This window comes from Crocodylus siamensis, chromosome 8 (genome assembly GCF_052110815.1).
Source record: "Crocodylus siamensis isolate JL-2025a chromosome 8, ASM5211081v1, whole genome shotgun sequence".
NCBI classification, from domain to species: Eukaryota; Metazoa; Chordata; order Crocodylia; family Crocodylidae; genus Crocodylus; species Crocodylus siamensis.
Window position 1 is genome coordinate 56,278,649 of NC_143402.1, and position 19,018 is coordinate 56,297,666.

Consider the following 19,018-nt stretch of genomic DNA (forward strand, 5'->3'; position numbering starts at 1 on the left):
AATAAAACTTGAGTGAAAAAAGCAGGGCAGGGATTTTGGAGTATTTTCAAAAGTGGATTTGGGATGCTGCTTCAGCAGTCCAGCTGACACAAGGGGCTAGATACCAACTGGCCTGGCCCCAGAAGCTCCTGAGAGCAAGTAACCCTGAGCTGCTTGCCAGCCAGGTTTTTAGACTGCTAGGGACAGCACAGGTGCTGGCCCTAGGCTCTAGCTCCCCCTGGCTGCAAATCTGGGAGGCGATGGGCATGGTTATTTTTGCCCCAAGTGGCACAACTAGCCCCACACCAAAGTGCTTGTCTGGGCACATGTGCTGAGGCAAACATCCCCAGCTCAAATTTGTGCCACTCCTATTTGAGCTGCTGCAAGCGCACGTGCCTGCATGTGTGGATGCGCCCTGCATGGAGTTAAGGTTGGGTCTTCACTCACTAGCTTGCAGGATTTGACTCTAAATCTGCCCATGGATTGTCTCTCCCTCTTCCCTGACAGCTGCTGCCTCCCCTGACTGAATTGGCTTTGTGTTCTTCTCTTGACCAGGAAATCCAGTGACCACAATTATAGAAAAATCCATCGATGGAGCCAACATTAAACATCTCATAGTGACACCTTCAGGCTGTGGGGAGCAGAACATGATTGGCATGACACCGACAGTCATTGCCACCCACTACCTGGACAGCACCAGTCAGTGGGAGAAGGTTGGGGTTGACCGCAGGAATGAAGCCATCAAGCTGATTACCCAAGGTAAGGATCTCTTATGTGACATAACTGGCCCCTCTCTGGTGCTGGGAGGTGCCAGAGTGGACCGAGCTGGCGGTCCATATAGTCCAGTAGGCAGTGATTTTAGGAGATGCCGCAGGGAACATGTGATGGGGCGCCTATACACGAGCCAGGAAGCTGCTCCAACACTGTAATTACAGTGCTTCTACCAGCCTCCACACCTCATGTGTCAGTGTCCCCACGCTTCAAAATGTTGGTAGGGGTACTTTAACTAAAGCCTGTTCGAGCTTTAGATAAAGCACCCCTACTGCCATTTTGAAGCACAGAGATGCTGATATACGAGACACTCCAGGAGCTTTAATTAGACCATCTCTTGGAGCCACTCTAATTAAAGCACTTTCCACCCCTTCTCCACCTCCCACTTCTCCCCAAAGCATGTGTGAGTGTATGTAAAAACACCCATGCAGTTGCACAGGTTTTGGGTTGCATCAATAGAAGCATTAGGTGCAAGACATGGGAGGTGACAGTGCCTCTCTACTCTGTGCTGGTTAGGCTTCATCTAGAGCAGTGTGTGGAGTTTGAGGCTCCATATTTTAAAAAGGACATGGAGAAGTCAGAGAGGGTCCAGAGGCAGGCAACAAAGATGACTGAGGGCTTGGAAAGCAAGTGATACAAAGAGAGGCTGAAGGAACTGGGCATGTTTATTTGCAGAAAAGGCACTTAAGAGCAGACATGATAGCAGTCCTCAAATACTTGAAGGGCTGCTATAAAGACAAGGGGGAACATCTTTTCTCTTTTGCTGCAAAGAGTAGGATGCAGATCCATGGCTTGAAGTTGCAGCCTAGTAAGTTTACATTGGCTATCAAGAAACACTTCTTCACTGTTAGAGCAACGAAGCAGGGGGAAGGTGTGGACTCGCCATTACTGGAGGGTTCAGGAAGAGATTGGAAAGACACTGGCCAGGGATGAAACAAGCATAGCTATGCCTATCGTCTACTATAGGGATTTCCCAGGCTTCTGGGCTTTGCTGGTTGGTGCCTTGCAGTGGGAGGAAATTCTCCCCACCACCTTCTTTCTGCTGCACATGTCAGGATGTTTTTAAGCCTCCCTCAGAGATGATTGGTGTTGGCTGTAGCCAATGTTGAACACAGTGCCTGAACTCTGCCACTGCTCCTGTTGAGACATAAAGCCAGTGGTTCCTTTCTAGAGGATATTGTTCCTCCACTCATAGTCCAATTGACACCACATTTGGGGTCAGGAAGTAATTTTATTCCATGGTCAGATTTGGATGGATGGGGTGAGGGTTTTGCCTTCCTCTGTAGGGGGGACATGGCCTCTGACTGGGATCTCTTAACCATATATTATTATAGAAGCAGGATGTTGGCTGCCATGGTTCCCCTGCTTTACCTGTGGTGGAGTTGGTTGTTATGCCGTGCCCTTTGTTGTCAGGGTTGATGGTAATTTTGCAAAGAGGTTAGAAGATGGGTTTGTCTGAGATAAATGGACGGGGTTGATCCTACCTCAGGCAAGGGGTTGAATTAGATATGACCTCTGAAAGTGCCTTCGAGCCCCACTTTTTTGGGAACCTGACACATCATGTTGGGCAGATGTGGAAAGTGGCTGGAAGGGAAGCAGGTCCCAGAGACTAGGTTAAAGAAACACAGGATCATTTCCCAGCCCTGCTACAGACTTGATCGATCTCTCTTTCTGCCTCCGTTCCCCATCTGCTCAGGGGATAATATCACTTCCCTATCCCACAGATGGGTGGGGAGGAGGCACTTGGGTATGATGGTTATAGGGTAATAGACATACCGTATTTTCCTGCATATAACTAGGGCCTGGTTTAAATCATGGGTCCAGCTTGCCAATATTGTGACCTGATCGTGGTGGGGGCCATTATTTTCATGTCCAGATCATGGCACCACCACTACACTGCCTGATTGACTGAGGGGGCAGGTTTAGGGCCAGGTTTAATTGCAGCCACAGAGGCCTTGCTCCCAAAGCCTCTGATGGCTGCTGAAAAGCCCATGCCCCCACCCTCGCTGAAGGGGTCCCAAAAGGGGCAGGGAGAGGAGAGAGCTTGGGGATGGGAGGGACTGTTTGTTCCTCCTGGTGGGAAAACTGGAGCACAGGCATTGGGGCTGTCTGGGGGCTGCCTTGGCAGATGGCCCTAGCACCAGGGGGTAGGGAGGGGCTGTTTGTTTCCGCCTCTGCACATGTATTCTCTCCTCTTGCCCTCAAGCCCAGGCACCTCAGAAAACAGTGCGAGTTTTCCCACCTGGAGAAGCAAACATCCTCTCCCCTACCCAGTGCCAGGGCAGCCCCCAGGGGTCCCCAATCCCCCTGTGCCCCAGTTTTCCTGCCCAAAGGAGCAAACAGTACTTCCCTTACCCGTCCCTATGCTCTCTCCTCCCCCTGTCCCTTTCACGACCCCTCTCCCCTGGGCTACTAGGTTTTTGCCCTAGCTGAGGAATGCTTTCTTCAGCTTGCCGCAGCCATCTTGTTGCAATGAAATGAGATGATACAGCTGCTTGCAGCCATATTGTGGCATTTCATGGCAAATCACATTTTTTAATGAAAATCGCTTAATTTTGTAACTTTCACAAAAATGCAAAATCATGATTTAAACTAGGCCCTACATATAATGCACCCCTGAATAAAATAAGCACTTTTGTTTTTCATAGATTTCATAGACATTAGGGCTGGAAGGGACCTCGGGAGATCATCGAGTCCAGCCCCCTGCCCAAAGGGCAGGAAGTCAGCTGGGGTCATAGGATCCCAGCAAGATAAGCATCCAATTTGCTCTTGAAGGTGTTCAATGTAGGTGCTTGAACCACCTCTGCTGGCAGACTGTTCCAGACCTTGGGGGCTCGGAGAGTAAAGAAATTCTTCCTTATGTCCAGCCTGAAACGGTCTTGCAGGAGTTTGTGACCGTTTGACCTCGTCATCCCTTGGGGCGCTCTGGTGAACAGACGTTCCCCCAGATCCTGGTGGTCACCCCTGAAAGGCAGAAGAAAGAATTTAAGATCTTTCCTTGAAAATAATGGCAAAAAGCAAGTGAATAACTGAATAGCAGCTGAGTAGGAACCTCTGCCAGAGGGAGCAGGAAATGTCCAGAACCAGCAGCTAGGAAGCATCCCATGTAGCACTGAAGCATTACTTTTGTTTCCCCTCTCCACCCAGAGAGGCAGGAACTGATATCACCATATTTCCTCACCATGTGCAACTCAATTCCTAGTCGCTGAACTGGGGTAGGAGGTGTGTGTTGCATGTGAGAAAGTATGGTATTAAGGGAACTGGAAAAGCAGGAGTTAAAAGGGAACACAGATTTGGGGTGCAGTCAAAGGAAAAAAGATCAGACACATGCTAGGTTTTTGCCCCTGATTTTGCTTGCTTTGTATCCATAAGATCCTAATGAGAAGCTAAATAAAAGACACCTCCCTCTTCCCATCTCTTCCCTTTGTAGGTTACACACAACAGCTGGTTTACAAAAAAGGTGACTTCTCCTATGCTGCTTTCCAGAACAGGGCATCAAGCACATGGTAAGTACAGTGTCTGTCTAATATATTAGATTGGTAAGAGTCCAGAGGAGAGTGACAAAAATGATTAGAGGCCTGGGAAACTGAGGAAAGGCTGAAAGAACTAAGGTGACTGAGCCTGGTGAAGAAAAGCCAGAGGGGAAATTTGATCACAGCTTTCAAATCCCTGGAGGGTGATGACAGAGAGGACAGAGATGGGCTTTTCTCTGGGGCCACAGGGGACAGGACTAGAAGCAATGGCCTCAAGTTGCAGCAGAGGAAATTGAAGTTGGAGATGAGAAGGAACACTGCACTGGAGCAGCTGCTCAGAGATGTGGTGGAGCCTCTATCTCTGGAAATGTTCAAGACTAGCAGGTTAGACAGATACTTGGCTGGGATGGTTTAGTCAGAACTGAATCTGCCTTGAGCAGAGGGCTGGACTAGATGTGACCTCAGGAAATCACTTCCAAACTGATTTTTCTGATGACCCTACTGATTATTGCCTGTGCCTGTGTGTTGTTGTGAATTGTGAATCAGGGCAAATTAGTCCCTCACCCAAAGCCAAGTAGGGAAAAAGGGCACCTGGGACAAAGTATCAGGTACTTGGGACACTTTCATTTAAGGTACCAACTGCCACACGAGTCAGAAGGCCTGAGTTTGGGAGCGGGGATCAGATCCTAATCTACTTGCCATGGGATCATGATCATGGGCTCTCACTACATTAGCAAGTTGAAAGCCAGGTGCCCACAAGCTGGTATGACTTGGTGAGGTCCCAGAACTGGGCCAAGCAATCAATTGATTGTCCTTACCAGCCTTAGAATAGTTCTGGGCATATCACAGTTTAAGAAACCACACAAACCAGCCCCCAAAATGTTCTACATTATATGTGGAACACTTTTTTGCCTGGTTTGCATTTTATGAGAGTTGGACTGAGCTTTCATTAATCTTAGTAGGTGCTTAAATAACTTTGCAGTTCAGAGCAACTCTGTGAGAGGTGGATGTGAGCCAGAATGAAGGCAACTGGATTTTTGTTCGTTGGCTTACATGAAACAAGCCTGATGCTTCTGCTGTCCAGTTCCCTGTGGTTAGAAGTGGGCTATAGGTCACAGTAGGCTGTGAGAGCTTGTGACATCTCCAGCTAATAGTGTCAGTACTGCTAACTGATGTAATCGGTTACCATCACTGACCCATGTCAACCTCACCCATTACCAGATGGTCCAGCTTTCTCATTCACAAGCATTTCAGGACTGATTCAGATGTGGCTGATTTTCCCCCCTCAGGCTGACAGCATACGTAGCCAAGGTCTTTGCCATGGCTACCTCATTGGTGGGCATTGAGCATCAAGTTCTCTGTGGAGCTGTGAAATGGCTGATCCTGGAGAAACAGAAACCAGATGGGGTTTTCCAAGAAGATGCCGCTGTGATCCATGGAGAGATGGTGGTACGTTTCCTTTATCCTTGAAACGCCAGACACAACTTACTTACATCACCATGATAACTTGTCAATTCTTAGTTCAAAGAAATGTCTCAATGGTCCATATCCCTGAGACCTCATTCAACCTGATTCTTCTGTGTCCTACACTAGTGGCCATAAAGAACATCCCAGTGGAATCATAATAGTAGAAACTACCATATTTTCTGGCATTAACACATGTTTTCTCCCCCAAAAAAGCTGCTGGAAATTGCAGGGCATGTTATATGTGAGCAACATGGTAAGAACACTCTCTGCCTTACGGGCAAAAATAAAAGTAAAGTCTGCATGAAACTTGTAGGTAGTAGAATAATGAGCAGGCTCATTGCTGTTACAAAGGTACTTGCTACAAGGAAAGATCTTATTTTAGAAAAGCAAAATGAAGGAAAAAAGGCATGTATTATATTCCAGAGCAAGTTATATATGAAAAATTATGGTAATGGACGTTTAGGCCCAGTAGGTCAGGTTTCTTCTGTCCATCTATTTTCATATGCCCTGTTCATCTCTATCCATTTTAGTCCTCAGTAGACTTCATGGAGTGTCTGGAACATCTTCCTTTTGGTGGTAAAATTTCTGCAGACATTGTCCATTACTATATTACATGGGCTGTCTGGGATTCCTCGTCTCTTGTTGCTGTGATCAGGTGAATTTCTGATCTCAAAGCCTCTCCTTTTTTTTCCCTTCAGGGAGGATACAAAGGTGCTGAACCAGAAGTGTCCTTAACGGCTTTCGTCCTTATTGCTTTGCATGAATCCAAGGACATTTGCAAGGATCATATCAATGTGAGTGTCTCTTGTGGGGTCTATATATTCACATCCAGGCTTTTCCATCTTCCTGGAGCTCTTATATTTTAATCCATAAATTCCATGAACATGGCAGGTAGGGCTGTAGTACCCAGAATAACGTCTTAAGGATGCCACCAAACTCAGCCAGATCCTAGGGTTTGACTTCTTGGCTTTTGTGTATGTGTCTTGTTTCCTCTTCATCTTCTAGAGTTTGGAAGGAAGCATCAACAAAGCTGCTGAATTTTTATCTAAAAAATACATGTTTCTGAAGAGGCCTTACACTATCGCTCTCACAAGCTATGCCTTGGCTCTGGTGGAGAAGTTGAACAGTGAAAAAGTGCTCATGAAAGTTGCAAAAGGTAAATCAGAACATCATATATGGTACCAGAAACAGGGGCCAATTAAGGCTGGTTAGTAGAGAAGGCAAGCAGGGATGGCTGGAGGTGAATCTATGATGAACAGGCATAGCTAGACACTGGTCTCAATAACATGTGGTACAAATCCAGAGGACCTCAGCTTAGTTGAATGGCATTACTCCAGATTTGAATGTAGGATGTGACATTGACTTGACCTCAGTTTGTCCAACAGGAAGCTTGCAGGATCTTGTATATACTATATTTTTTTCATATACAACATACCCAGGAATAAGACACATGCCTTGTTTTCAAAGAAATAAAAGATCTTCTGGCAGTGTTGCTGTCTGCTAGCTGCTTCTGGTCTCTCTACTGCTATTTCATAGCTTTGCAGACTTTTTTAGCTGTCCCTGCTCTATGCAGCCATAACTAGAAAAAATCTTCTTCACTTCATTTTGCCTTTCCCAAACACGGTGTATATTTTATTCTGAGGGGTACTGTATATGAGAAAATATGGTATTTTGGCAACTTGTATTATCAGTTTCTCCTTGGCACGGACACAGCCTTGCAATGCCTGAAACACTGATTAGGTGCTTGACCCAAGGGGGCAATAATATGACATTTGGGGGCAGATATTATGCAAATTATAACATACGGGAATTTGGGAAGAGGCAGCACTTTCTAATCACATGAGCTCAGGACAAGGAAATTCAATGTCCTGGGAGTGCCATTAGCAATTTTTTTGTTGGTTTCTAGGGGCAAATCGCTGGGAAGAGAGAGGTGCTCACACCTTCAACGTTGAGGGCACCTCCTATGCTTTGATGGCCTTGTTGAAAATGAAGAAGTTTGAGCTGACGGGTCCCATCGTCAGGTGGCTGACAGAGCAGAAGTACTACGGAGGTGGATATGGGTCTACCCAAGTGAGTATAAACCTCCCAGAATCTTGCAAAGAGTCCTCAGTCCATTTCCTGTAACTGAGCCTTGTCTCCTCTCTACGTAAGTGGATCGTAAAAGCTCAGGTGGCAATTACGAGAAATTTGAATGTGCTGATGAGAATCTAAGGTTCAGTTTTCTGCTGTCAGATCTGCTGTTGGCAATGGATGCCTACTTTTACTTGATGATCATGATGTATTCTGTGCTAACCAGCCTGGTGGCACTCTTGTGCCTGTCAGTGCCTTAAGTCATCCTGTTCCTTGCCATACTTGGGGCTAATACAACAACAGGGATCTAGCATTTTGGGGTCAAGAACTATGTCTTTCATCCCCCTGCTGGTTAGTGTGTAGCATAGCTGTCTATATCATATGAGAATAGCCAAAAATGTATTACCCTCCATCCTAAAAAAATCATCTGGAATCAACCAGAAGAAAATTAGGACAAGAGCAAAGACTTAATCATTGCATGTACAAATACAGACTGGAGAATGATTGGATGGGATGAAGCACTGCAGAAAAGGACCTGGGGGTTATGGTAGACCATAAGCTGAATAGGAGGCAACAGGGTGCTCTTGCTGCAAAAAAATCCAACAGCCTCCTGAGTTGTATTAACAGGAGTGTCACTTGTAAATCAATAGAAATGATTCTTCTGCTCTATTCAGCACTGGTGAGGCCTCCCCTGAAGTCTTCTGCCCAGTTTTGGGCCCCACACTTAAAGAAGGATGTGGGCAGATTGGAAAGAGTCTAATGGAGAGAGACAAAAATGATTAGGTGCCCAGGAAGCACTGGAAGGACTGATAAGGGTAGGCTGAAAGACATAGGATTGTTTAGTCTGGAGAAGAAGTCTGAGGGGATTTGATAACAGTCTTCAAATATTCAAAGGGAAATTAGAGCAAAGATGGAGATGGGCTTTCCTCTGTGGCCATAGAGGACAAGGCTAGATGCAATGACCTCAAGTTGCAGCAGGGGAAATTGAGGCTGGAGATGAGGAGGAACTTCCTGACTATCAGTGGTCAAGCATTGGAACAGACTGCCCAGAGACTTGATGGAGTTTCCATCTTTGGAAATGTCTAAGAGCAGGTTGGATAGACATTTGGCTGGGATGGTTTAGTCAGGATTGAATCTGTCTTGAGTAGGGAGCTGGACTAGATCTGACCTCCTGAGATCCCTTCCAGCCCTACTTCCCCATGATCCTGTGATCCAGTTGACACTTGGCTCATACTAATGTTAATGGGACAAGCTCAGCTAATTAACCATGCTTTGTCTGACCAGTGCCTGTTTGATCTTGCCTGACACCAGTTAGATCCATACACCCTGGGGAAAACACCCATTTTTGTCACTGTATTGGTGGATCCTATTCATTAGACAGGTCATTTAAGAGTCTTTAGGTCATCGAGGAATAAAACCATGGAGTATAATGTTCTCTTTCTTTCTGTGTCCTAGGCCACTATTCTGGTGTTCCAGGCTCTAGCCCAATACCAAATGGACATCCCGCAACAAAGTGAACTGCAACTGGATGTGTCTGTACTCCTGCCACGGCGTGCTGCCCCAGTAAAAATCCGAATTGAGAATAGTAATGCTTTCCTGTCCAGATCGGCAGAGGTAGGCTACTTTTCTTTGCCATCTGTAGTGACTGGTGCTACAACTTGGGCTTTGTCTACCATAGGGAGAAGGGATTCTACCAGGACCTCATCTCCCAGCCTCTTCGAACAGGGCTGGGTGGCATTTTTTCTGGACACCAGATGGTCTTGATTCATAGTCTGACATATTTAAGGCTATTGAGGGCCATTGTCATCATCTAGTCCAGTGGTTCTCAACTGTTTTAAACTTAAGTACCCCCTCAAGTTAGGTTCAGGCTTCCCCTTTTTAGACTCAAGGTGCTGCTTCAATAATGCCAGCTCCTGGTTTTCACTTGGTTTTTCACTCCAGAAAAATACTACAGAAATTCTTCTGTTGCAAAGATCTCAGGAAGACCCCAACAGAACAGAATGGTTTTGATGCTATGGATTCCTGTTGGAAATCCCTCAGTTTATTTTGGGAATCATGGTTACATGCCTAACAGTGCTAATATTGTGTTCTACCCCATGGGACCCTTGAAAGGATCTCCATGCACCTCCAGCGTGCTCTGTCACCCTGGTTGAGAATCACTGATCTAGTCTGACCTTCTGCATGAGACAGGTCAAAGAATGTCATTCCGAATTTGGCATCCAATTTTTGCTTGTAATTTCTGGTTGAGCTCTTTCAAAAAGCCTTCCTGTCTTCTCCCAGTGATGGAGAATCCACCATATCTCTAAGTGACTTGCTTTAGTAGCTAATCATGTCCACTGTTTAGCTTAAACCATAGAAAAGTAGGGACCTCAGAAGGTCATCTAGTCCAACCCCCTGCCTGAGGTTGGATCATCCCTATCCAAACCATACTGAGCAAATCCTAGTCTAACCCAGTGTTTCCCAACCTTTTTTACCCCACGGCACACTTTTTTTTTTTTTTAGGTAAAAGCACCATGACACACCGGATGCCAAGGGGAGGAGGGGTGGCACACGGCCGGCCGGATGCTGATGGGGAGGGTGGTGCATAGCGGATGGCATTTTGGGCAGGAGCCACACTCCCTGCCTGTCTGTCTGTGTCTACAGCAACAGCAGGTGGGGGGCATGGCTGCAACCAGGCAGGGGGCGTGGCCCCAGCTCAAAACTTGGACATGCCTGACAGCACACTAGTGTGCCATGGCACGCTGGTTGGGAAACACTGGTCTAACCTGTTGTTATAACTGTACAGTCAACCTTACCATCCAAGACATCACACCTGAACCTGCTATAAGTAAAGGAGGGGGACCATGGCAGCCAATGTCCTGCTGCTACAGAGGTTATTAAGATACCCTTGAGAGAACCCAGGTAGAGGTCATGCCCCTGCTCCAGAGGAAAGCAAACCCCCACAGTCCATCCCAATTTGACCATGGGGTAAAATTCCTTCCTGACCCCACATCTGGTGACCAGTCTGATCCTGAGTATAGGAGCCAGACCCTCTAGTCATGAATTTCTGGGTTTTAGTCCCAGCAGGAGCATTGGCACAGCCTAGTCATCATCCCCAAAGTGGGTTGCAGCCATCTAAGGGATATCTCTAAGGGAGACTAAAAAACCCTGGCACATTTAGCAGAAAGGCTGGGGATGCAGGTGATTCCCTCCCAGCACCTGACAGAAACCAGCAAAACCCAGAAGCCTGGGAAATCCCCACAGTAGAATAGAGGCATTAGGGCTGTGAGAAACAGCACCATTCCATTTTGACTTGCGTTTTGTCAAAGCTGTTTCACCCATAGGCTATAATGGGGAAGCTTGAAACAACCTATAACTTTGTCATTTCTGGCATGATTTGAATTAAACTTGCCTAAATGGTAGCCCCTTCTGAGGACATGAAACCTGCCAAGTTTCAGGGAGATGGGTGCAGGGGTTTTAGAGAAACTGCACCTCAAATCTTGAAAGTAAAACTCATGTCACGTGTATGTGTTAAGCCACAGCAGGGTCAAAACAGTAGGGACAGTAACCCCTGCTGAGGCCACAAAGCCTGCCAGCTTTCAAGGAGACAGGTGCAGGGCTTCTGGGTTCTGGGGCCCTGAACCTCTGGCTGCTGACAGGCAAAACTCGTGACATGGGTGGGTGACACTGTGTGTGTGTGTGTGTGTGTGTGTGTGTGTGTTGTTACAAATTATGCTCTTAAAGCTACGTGAAGTTCACTCTAGGCTGGGGCAATGATCACGCAGAGCAAGTATCTAAAGTCAGATAGATACTTTATTTATTTGCTGCAGTGAGGTGCCTCCGAGGAGGAACCCCGCCTACTAGATATAATACTATTTTATACTTTGTTACTATGTCAGCATTAATTCGTTATTAGCTCGTGCTTGTAAAAATACTCAATCATCTATTAACTAAATTACTATTCTATCTAATTAAGTGGCACTGTGAGTGTGAACATCAAAGTTTAACTCTCGTGACTATATGCCCCATATATTTTTGCCAAGATGAATCTTATCTTACAGAAACAATCCTTGTACCGCCTCCAAGGTTCTTCTGTTGATGAGACTTCTCTGACAGGATTCAGCTAGTTTTATATCTTATCAGTAACCCTTACACAGTACCCCTCTTCCCCCAGCCATCTCATAAGTGCTGTGTCTGCTTTAATGAAATGGAGGCAAAAGGACAAGGAAATGGCCTCACTGGCTAAGATTCATATACAACAGTGTTAAGGTGCACCCTCACTCAACTGACATCAAGGCAGAAAGCAAGGCAGTTCAAACAATGCTGCCTTTTATGCAGTTTTTCCATCCCTCCCCCAGAGCACTGGGATTGGAAGAGACCTCAAGGAAGAACGACAGTCATTGGTCAGTTACACATTTAATAACGAGAGCACTCCTTCCCCCACTTCTCCTGCCCTCTCCTTACTTTAGTTTCTGTTTCCCTGCAGGCAAGCCCAGCTTGAGCTTCAAAACTCGAAATGTTTTGAAATTTTCAAAATGTTTTGACTTGCCTTGTTTTGTATCAAGGCTGTTTCAAAGCTCTCTGTTTTTGTTTTGATTTCACAGTTTTGAGCTCAAAATGAGTCTAAACAAAACTGCCAGCAAAATTTTGCACTGCCCTAATAGGCATAATTACACCTAGATCAAACCCAGTCAGTGCCTATCCAGCCTCTTCCTAAACACCTTCAGTGATAGAGTCCACAACTCCCCTGGGCGTCTATTCCACTGCCTCCCTGATCTGATGGTGAAGTTCTGAGTATACAGGAGGCAGCAAGGAAGGTAATAGCTTTCTGGAGGTACTGAGGGAGGACACTTTAATGGAAAGATCTCACAGAGACCTGACAAAGATTTGCAGGGAGAGTGGGAGATCAGGACCCCACCTGGGATCCAGGCCCACCCTTGTACCTAGCTCTTGTCACCAAGAGACCCAGAAATCTCTGGATTGGATGCAGCCAACACCCAATGCTTATGAAGTTGCATCCCAAACTAGAAAGGGCAGGGAATGTTATGTTAGCTTGGATCTACAGAGACAGTACCACTGGAAACCAAGGATCAATGCCTGGTTAATAACCTATTTTTCTACATGAAATGGACTTGGCAGGTATCCTGCCACCCTTCTGCATAAGTAACTTTCAGTTTCAACTGCTTGCATGCATGTTCCCCATCTATTTTTAAAATGACTATCACAAAATCATCTTGCATCTCTCTACAGACCAAATGGAATGAAAACTTCACTGTGAGAGCAGAAGGAGCCGGGCAAGGGACCCTTACAGTTGTGACTGTTTATAACGCAAAGATAAAAGACGATGAATCCAAATGCAAGAAATTTTCCCTGACCGTATCAGCGGAAAATATCGCACGGCGTAAGAAACTTCCTCTCACTTCCCTTCTGAAGCTTGTTGGGACACCTGAGTGGTCTGCTCAGGATTACACTGGTTCAAATGCAGAGAAACTCTGATGGCAGCAGACTTCCATAGGCTGGGCTGAATAGAATTTGGGACAATATCACGACATAGTGTGGTCTCCGGAGCCAGCCAATCACCTTGCTCAGTCCCCATTTTTTAAGCCAGTTTTTGAACGATTTCAAAATTCTCCAAGTTGCATATAATTTGGTTTGGTCTGGATCAGGCTGGCAATAAATAACCCAAGGCACCTCCATGTTCTGAACAGTATCTCTTTTCTTAGTTTGTGATGAAAGAGATTATTCCTTCTCCCTCTTCCTGGCACTTGTTATCTGTAGAGTTGGTGTATAGTATTCTAGAGAAATGGGGCTGGAAGGGACCTCCAGAGGTCACATCTATTCCAACCCCTTGCCTGAGGCAGGACCAGCTATATCCAAAACATCCCAGACTAATCTATCATCTAACCTCTTAGTAAAACTACCATCAGCCCTGACACAAGTCTTCACACCTGAACGCCCCACGGGGAAAACGGGGGGATCAGGGTAGCCAACGTCCTGCTTCTATAAAAGGTTAATTTACACTCAAGAGATCCCAGGCAGAGGCTGTACCCCCACTGCAGAGGAAGGACCTTCCCCCCTGGCAAGTCCAGACCAGTCTGACTAGGGGGTAAAATTACTTCCTGACCCCAAATCTGGCATCGGTCTGAGCCTCAACAGAGAGCAAGAGTCTCTAGCCAGAAACCTCCAGGTTTGAGTCCCAGCAGGAACTTTGGCACAGTGCAGTCACAATCCCCAGGATTGGCTGTAGCCAACACCCCATCTTGTGTGGATAGCAACTCAGCCCTGATCCTCTAGGACACTTGCATTCTGAATTAAGATGCAAACACTAACCAGGGCTAACCAAGAACACTAATCCAAGTCCAGACTTCCAGCAGCCACATATGTCCAGAAAGCATGGGTGTTTTCGGAGGGACAGAATTTCCCAGAGTATGAACCGCTATCATTTGAGCTAAACAAGTCACTCCTTTAGCTGGAAGCTGGGTTTCTAGTTGCCTGGCTAGCCAGTTCTCCAGCCATGAATTCTGGATCCACTCCTAACTTGTCTGAATAACCGAGGAGTTCCTACCCAAGCTTCTGGCCCAGTCACATCTCTGTTTCCTTTAGCTATAAACCACACTTCATCTTTACCATTCTTTTGGGAAATGCTTTGCAGTTTGAATCATTTATGGTCCGCATTGGTGGTATCTATTTTTCATGACTCTGGGATCTGTTTGATTACTGGGTTCTTTAAAAAAATCAAAAAAAACCCCTCAAGGATTTCAGTTGCACAAAGCACTAATTTCTTGTCTTCTTTTCAACCCCTCTAGCAAAGAATAAAGAAGGAATCCTGCGCTCAGTCAAGATTAATATCTGCACCAGGTGAGAACACTGTCCGTTTATAATAGAGGGGGTGGTTGACTCAGTGCATGGAGAGGTGGTGGGATAGACACAGTGAGTGTACAGATAATTAGAAATGCAAGATTTTTCTGTGGGACAACAAATGGGGTCTTATAAAGCCCCAATGTCAGGAGTTGGCTGAGCTACTGTATTAAATAAAGTGTCTGAATGAAGAATTCAGATCCAAAGGTTATTTTAACTCTCCCTTTTGCTAGATTCCTCGGTGAGGTTGATGCCACTATGTCCATCATCGATGTCTCCATGCTCACAGGCTTTTCACCTGACACAGATGATCTCAAGAGAGTACGTCAGTCTTCTTTTAAGAGTTAGGAGTATCATAAACCAGCTAGAGATTTTTTCCCTCTAGGGATTTTGGGTTAGGAAATTCAATGAATTTCCGTGGGTGAACAACAAGACAGGAGGGGTTAAACCCAAAAGGAGATCAGATGGTTCAAAGGACTGGAAATGGCCACTGGGCCTTTTAGCAAGGTGAAATCAGCTGGTGCTGACAGACAGCTAGACGTGAAGCTGATGGCACAGAGAGCATGCATGCAATGGCTGCCCCCACCACTATCTATACTCTCAACACCGCCACCGTACACCAGGAGTGGAGGGGGTGCTGACAGCCAGCTGCACACGAAGCCAGCGACACAGAGTAGCAGGGATACTTGGGTGCAGGAAAACAGTGCCCAGCAGCGGCATGGAGCGATGGATGGCAGTGGCAGCACCGCCCAGCTCTGTTTTCCTGAGCCCAAGTATCCCCACTTCTCCACGCTGCTGGCTTTGCATGTGGCTGGCCATCAGCACCCCTTCCCCCCGTGGCACTCAAGGGTGGCACTGAGTGTATAGATGGTGGCGGGGGCAGCTACCACATACAAGCTCCCCACACCACTGCTGCGCACCGGGCAGGAGAGGGCCGTTGCTTCCAAGGTACCTCTGCTTCTCTGTGCTGCTGGCTTTGCATCCAGCCAACTAGGGGTGGGGAAAGGGGCATTGCTGACTGCTAGCTAGATGTGAAGCCAGTGGTGCAGAGAAGCAGGGGTATTTGGGCACAGGAAAATGGCACATGGTGGGAATGCGGAGTGATGGATGGCGGCAGCAGCCCCGCCCCCTGCACCGCCACTTCTCAAATACCCCCACTTCTCCGCACCGCCGCCACGTACCCCCTCGGGCTTTCCCAAGTACCCGTAACCCGATTGACAACCCCTGATCTCAGTAAATCAGGCATTCAAAATGATTAAGGGCCTCAAAAGCAAGAATGATGGGGAAAGGCTGAATGAGCTAAGCTGACTGAATCTGGAGAAGAGAGAAGACTGAGAGGGGATTTGATCACAGCCTTCAAAACCCTCAAGAGCAGGAGTGGGCAAAATATGGCTTGCGGGCCAGATCCAACCTGCCAGGCCATTCTATCTGGCCCACAGGGCCCCTACAAAATTTAGAAAATGTATATTTATCTGCTCCTGGCTGCCTGTCAAAAGATGACAGAAGCCAGGGGCAGTAGGACTCACCAGCAAGGCCAGCCCAACCCTGCCCCACCAACTAGAAGTCTCTGCCTGCCACAGCTTTCACTGCTTCCCTGCAGCCCACTAGCTGCTCCAGCACCACGTGGCCCCCGGCTGCATCACTGGACCACAGGAGCATTGGGACCACGCTGGGACCACACGGGTACCCCAGGACCAGGAGCCAGGGGAGACAGGAGGGTGCATGTGTGTGCATGCAAGCATGTTCCTGTAATGTGGGAGGGAGAGGGAGAGAGACAGAGAGAGCAATGAGGGAGAGAGAGAGAGAATGTGTGTGTAGGGAGGGAGGAAGAGAGTATGTGTGTATGTTCATAGGGTGTTCCGCACCCATAGCTCCCTTGCACTGCCATACAGACCCACCACACCCCACATACCCACATGCTCCCCCACATCCACACCCTCCCTCACACCCCACTTACTCACACACTAACAGCCCCCCACAAACCTATACCCATGCTCCCTACACCCCCACAATATACAAGAGTAAGACTTCATTTTAAGCTATTGTGCAATCACCTCTATGTGCACTACACAAACGCATGTAAATTGGGACAAAAATATTTTTTGAAATCAAATTAATGAATGTTGTAGATGTTCGATATTTAGAATACAATTTGGTATTTTTCTGGTTCTGAGATGGCAAAACCACTTGCTGAAAAGAGTATTTCTGGGGGCAAGGGGAGGGACTATTGGTGGCAAAGGTTGGGGTTAGGGGACAGGACTTCTGGTCACAAGATGGTGACCAGGAGGTGGGACACCTGTCAAAGGGTGGGACTACCAATGCAGTCCTTGACAGCTTGCCAAAACTCAGTAAGTGGCCCTCCGCCTGAAATAATTGCCCATCCCTGCTCAAGAGCAATAACAGAGAAGATGGAGATAGGGTTGTCTCTGTGGCCACAGAGGACAGGACTAGAAACAAGAGTCTCAAGCAGCAGGAAGGGAAATTAAGGTTGGAGATGAGAAGGAGCTTTCTGCCCCTAAGAGTGGTCCGGTATTAGAACAGGGTGCCCAGACAAGGTGGAGTCTCTATCCCTAGCAATGTCCAAGAGTAGGTTGGACAGACACTGGGCTGTACTGGTTTAGTCAGGACTGATTCTGCCTTGAGCAGAGGGCTGGACTAGATGTGACTTCATGAAGTCCCTTCCAGCCCCACTTTCCTATGATCTTAGTTCTGTGGCCTAAATGGTGCAGACACTGGAGAACTGTGAATATAGGAGAAGGCTGTCGAGAAACCCTAGGCTCTTTATGAGTCCCTGCCATTAATTTGCCTGCCTTGTATAACCTGAGAAGGATTGATTGATCAGAAAGGCCAAGGGATGCTTCCAACATTGCCCTCCTTTGTCCTTCTGGAAATGTATAAGACAAACAACCAAGCCAGAACTGTAAGTTCACACCATGAGTATTGGATTTGAAGCTTTCTTCACCAAAATCATAGGAAGCAATAATCTCATTGACTGTCATAAGCATCAGGCTAACATCCTCCATACAAGTTATGGTGAGAGAAACATAATCAGATTCCCATTCCTGGTGAATTGTAGCATGATACCAGGGGTTTACTGTGCTGAGGTGGTGGGACTTTCATATCTGCCTTCCTACTGATGCCTCTTGCTTTTCTCTGCCCATGTTTTAGCTTTCCCAAGGCGTCGACAGATACATCTCCAAGTTTGAAATGGACAAAGCCCCATCTGAAAGAGCCTCTCTCATCATCTACCTGGATAAGGTAATGCCTGGACGTGGGGGTAGTGATGGAAGTTATCATTTAAAGACACTCCCTACCAGACAACTGAGAAAGTTGGGAGTTGGCCCCTGCAATATGGAATAGCTAGTTTGTTAGAGAAAGACAAAGGGTCTGCAGAAGCTGCCTACTGCTCCACAATTTAAGTCTGTTAGTTAATTCTTCTTGTGCTTTATATTGCTATCCTTAATGAACCCACTCATCATGTCAACAGAGTTTCTTTGATCTCATGGTTCCTTTTTTTCTCCACCTGTTTTGCTTTCATGCTTTTTTATTTCTGCCACATTTATTTCCACACCCTTTCATCCCTTCTTTCCACCTATGCCAATGGGAGCCAGTCTTTTTTGGCAGGTAGGCAAGAAATTAAAGCCTACACTCTCCCTGAATGCATTTCTGACTTCATTCCCCTGACTAATCTGTTGCTTTGCTTTCTGCTCCCTGCCTGCTTCTACTGCTCTCTTACTTCTCTTTGTCCTGTGCTCTCTATCCCATCTGTTGCTCTGCCGTCTGCTCTCTGCCTTGTGCTCCTTGCCTGATCTTCTGCTCTGTGTTCTGCTTTTTGCCCTGTTCTCCCTACCTAATCTGCTGCTCTGCTTTATGCCTCCTGCCCAATCTGTTACTCTGCTTTCTACTCCCAGTCCTGTGCCCTCCACCTCGTTGGCCGCTCTGCTGTTCGATCTCTCTGCTGCTCTGAACAATCTCTCTGTTCCCCCACCCAGGTCTCTCACACAGAGGAGGAATGCTTGTCATTCAAAGCTCACCAGTTCTTTGAAGTCGGGCTCATACAGCCAGCATCTGTGACTGTCTATGACTACTACACTATAGGTAATGCAGACCACAGCTCTCTTTGGTAAAAGGCACTATGGACCCAACCCTAATTTTACATCCATTGGCACTGACATAGTTTCATAGTTAGTAGGGTCAGAAGGGACCTGAGCAGATCTTTGCAGACTTTCCTGAGGGTCTTTTATTATTCTCCCAATGTAACACTGAGTTGTGCCTTAAGACGGTGTCAAGCTCATCTGGCCCCATGGACTAGAAGAGTGGTGTGGGGCTGGTCCATGGGCTGGACCAGCCTCCCTGCCCCTGAACATCCACAGGCTAGCTGGGGCAGGCGCTGATTGAAGGGATGCCCATCCTGTCCCCAG

General features: G+C 46.9%; 1 protein-coding gene and 1 long non-coding RNA gene across 2 annotated transcripts in view; one reads left to right on the plus strand and one right to left on the minus strand.

Moving 5' to 3' along the window:
• The window catches only part of LOC149858674 (A.superbus venom factor 1-like), a 71,736-nt gene that overhangs the window by 43,898 nt on the left and 8,820 nt on the right, over nt 1-19,018 (plus strand). Inside the window, exons 24-35 of the mRNA XM_090060193.1 lie at nt 535-738; nt 4,181-4,256; nt 5,513-5,672; nt 6,389-6,484; nt 6,696-6,846; nt 7,597-7,760; nt 9,216-9,374; nt 12,990-13,140; nt 14,546-14,597; nt 14,831-14,918; nt 17,766-17,855; nt 18,590-18,695. Of these exons, the coding sequence (XP_089916319.1) occupies nt 535-738; nt 4,181-4,256; nt 5,513-5,672; nt 6,389-6,484; nt 6,696-6,846; nt 7,597-7,760; nt 9,216-9,374; nt 12,990-13,140; nt 14,546-14,597; nt 14,831-14,918; nt 17,766-17,855; nt 18,590-18,695 (1,497 nt within the window). The remainder of the gene's footprint in view (nt 1-534; nt 739-4,180; nt 4,257-5,512; nt 5,673-6,388; nt 6,485-6,695; nt 6,847-7,596; nt 7,761-9,215; nt 9,375-12,989; nt 13,141-14,545; nt 14,598-14,830; nt 14,919-17,765; nt 17,856-18,589; nt 18,696-19,018) is intronic.
• LOC149858675 (uncharacterized) overlaps nt 1-19,018 on the minus strand; it is an 85,981-nt gene that overhangs the window by 27,003 nt on the left and 39,960 nt on the right. The window lies entirely within an intron of this gene.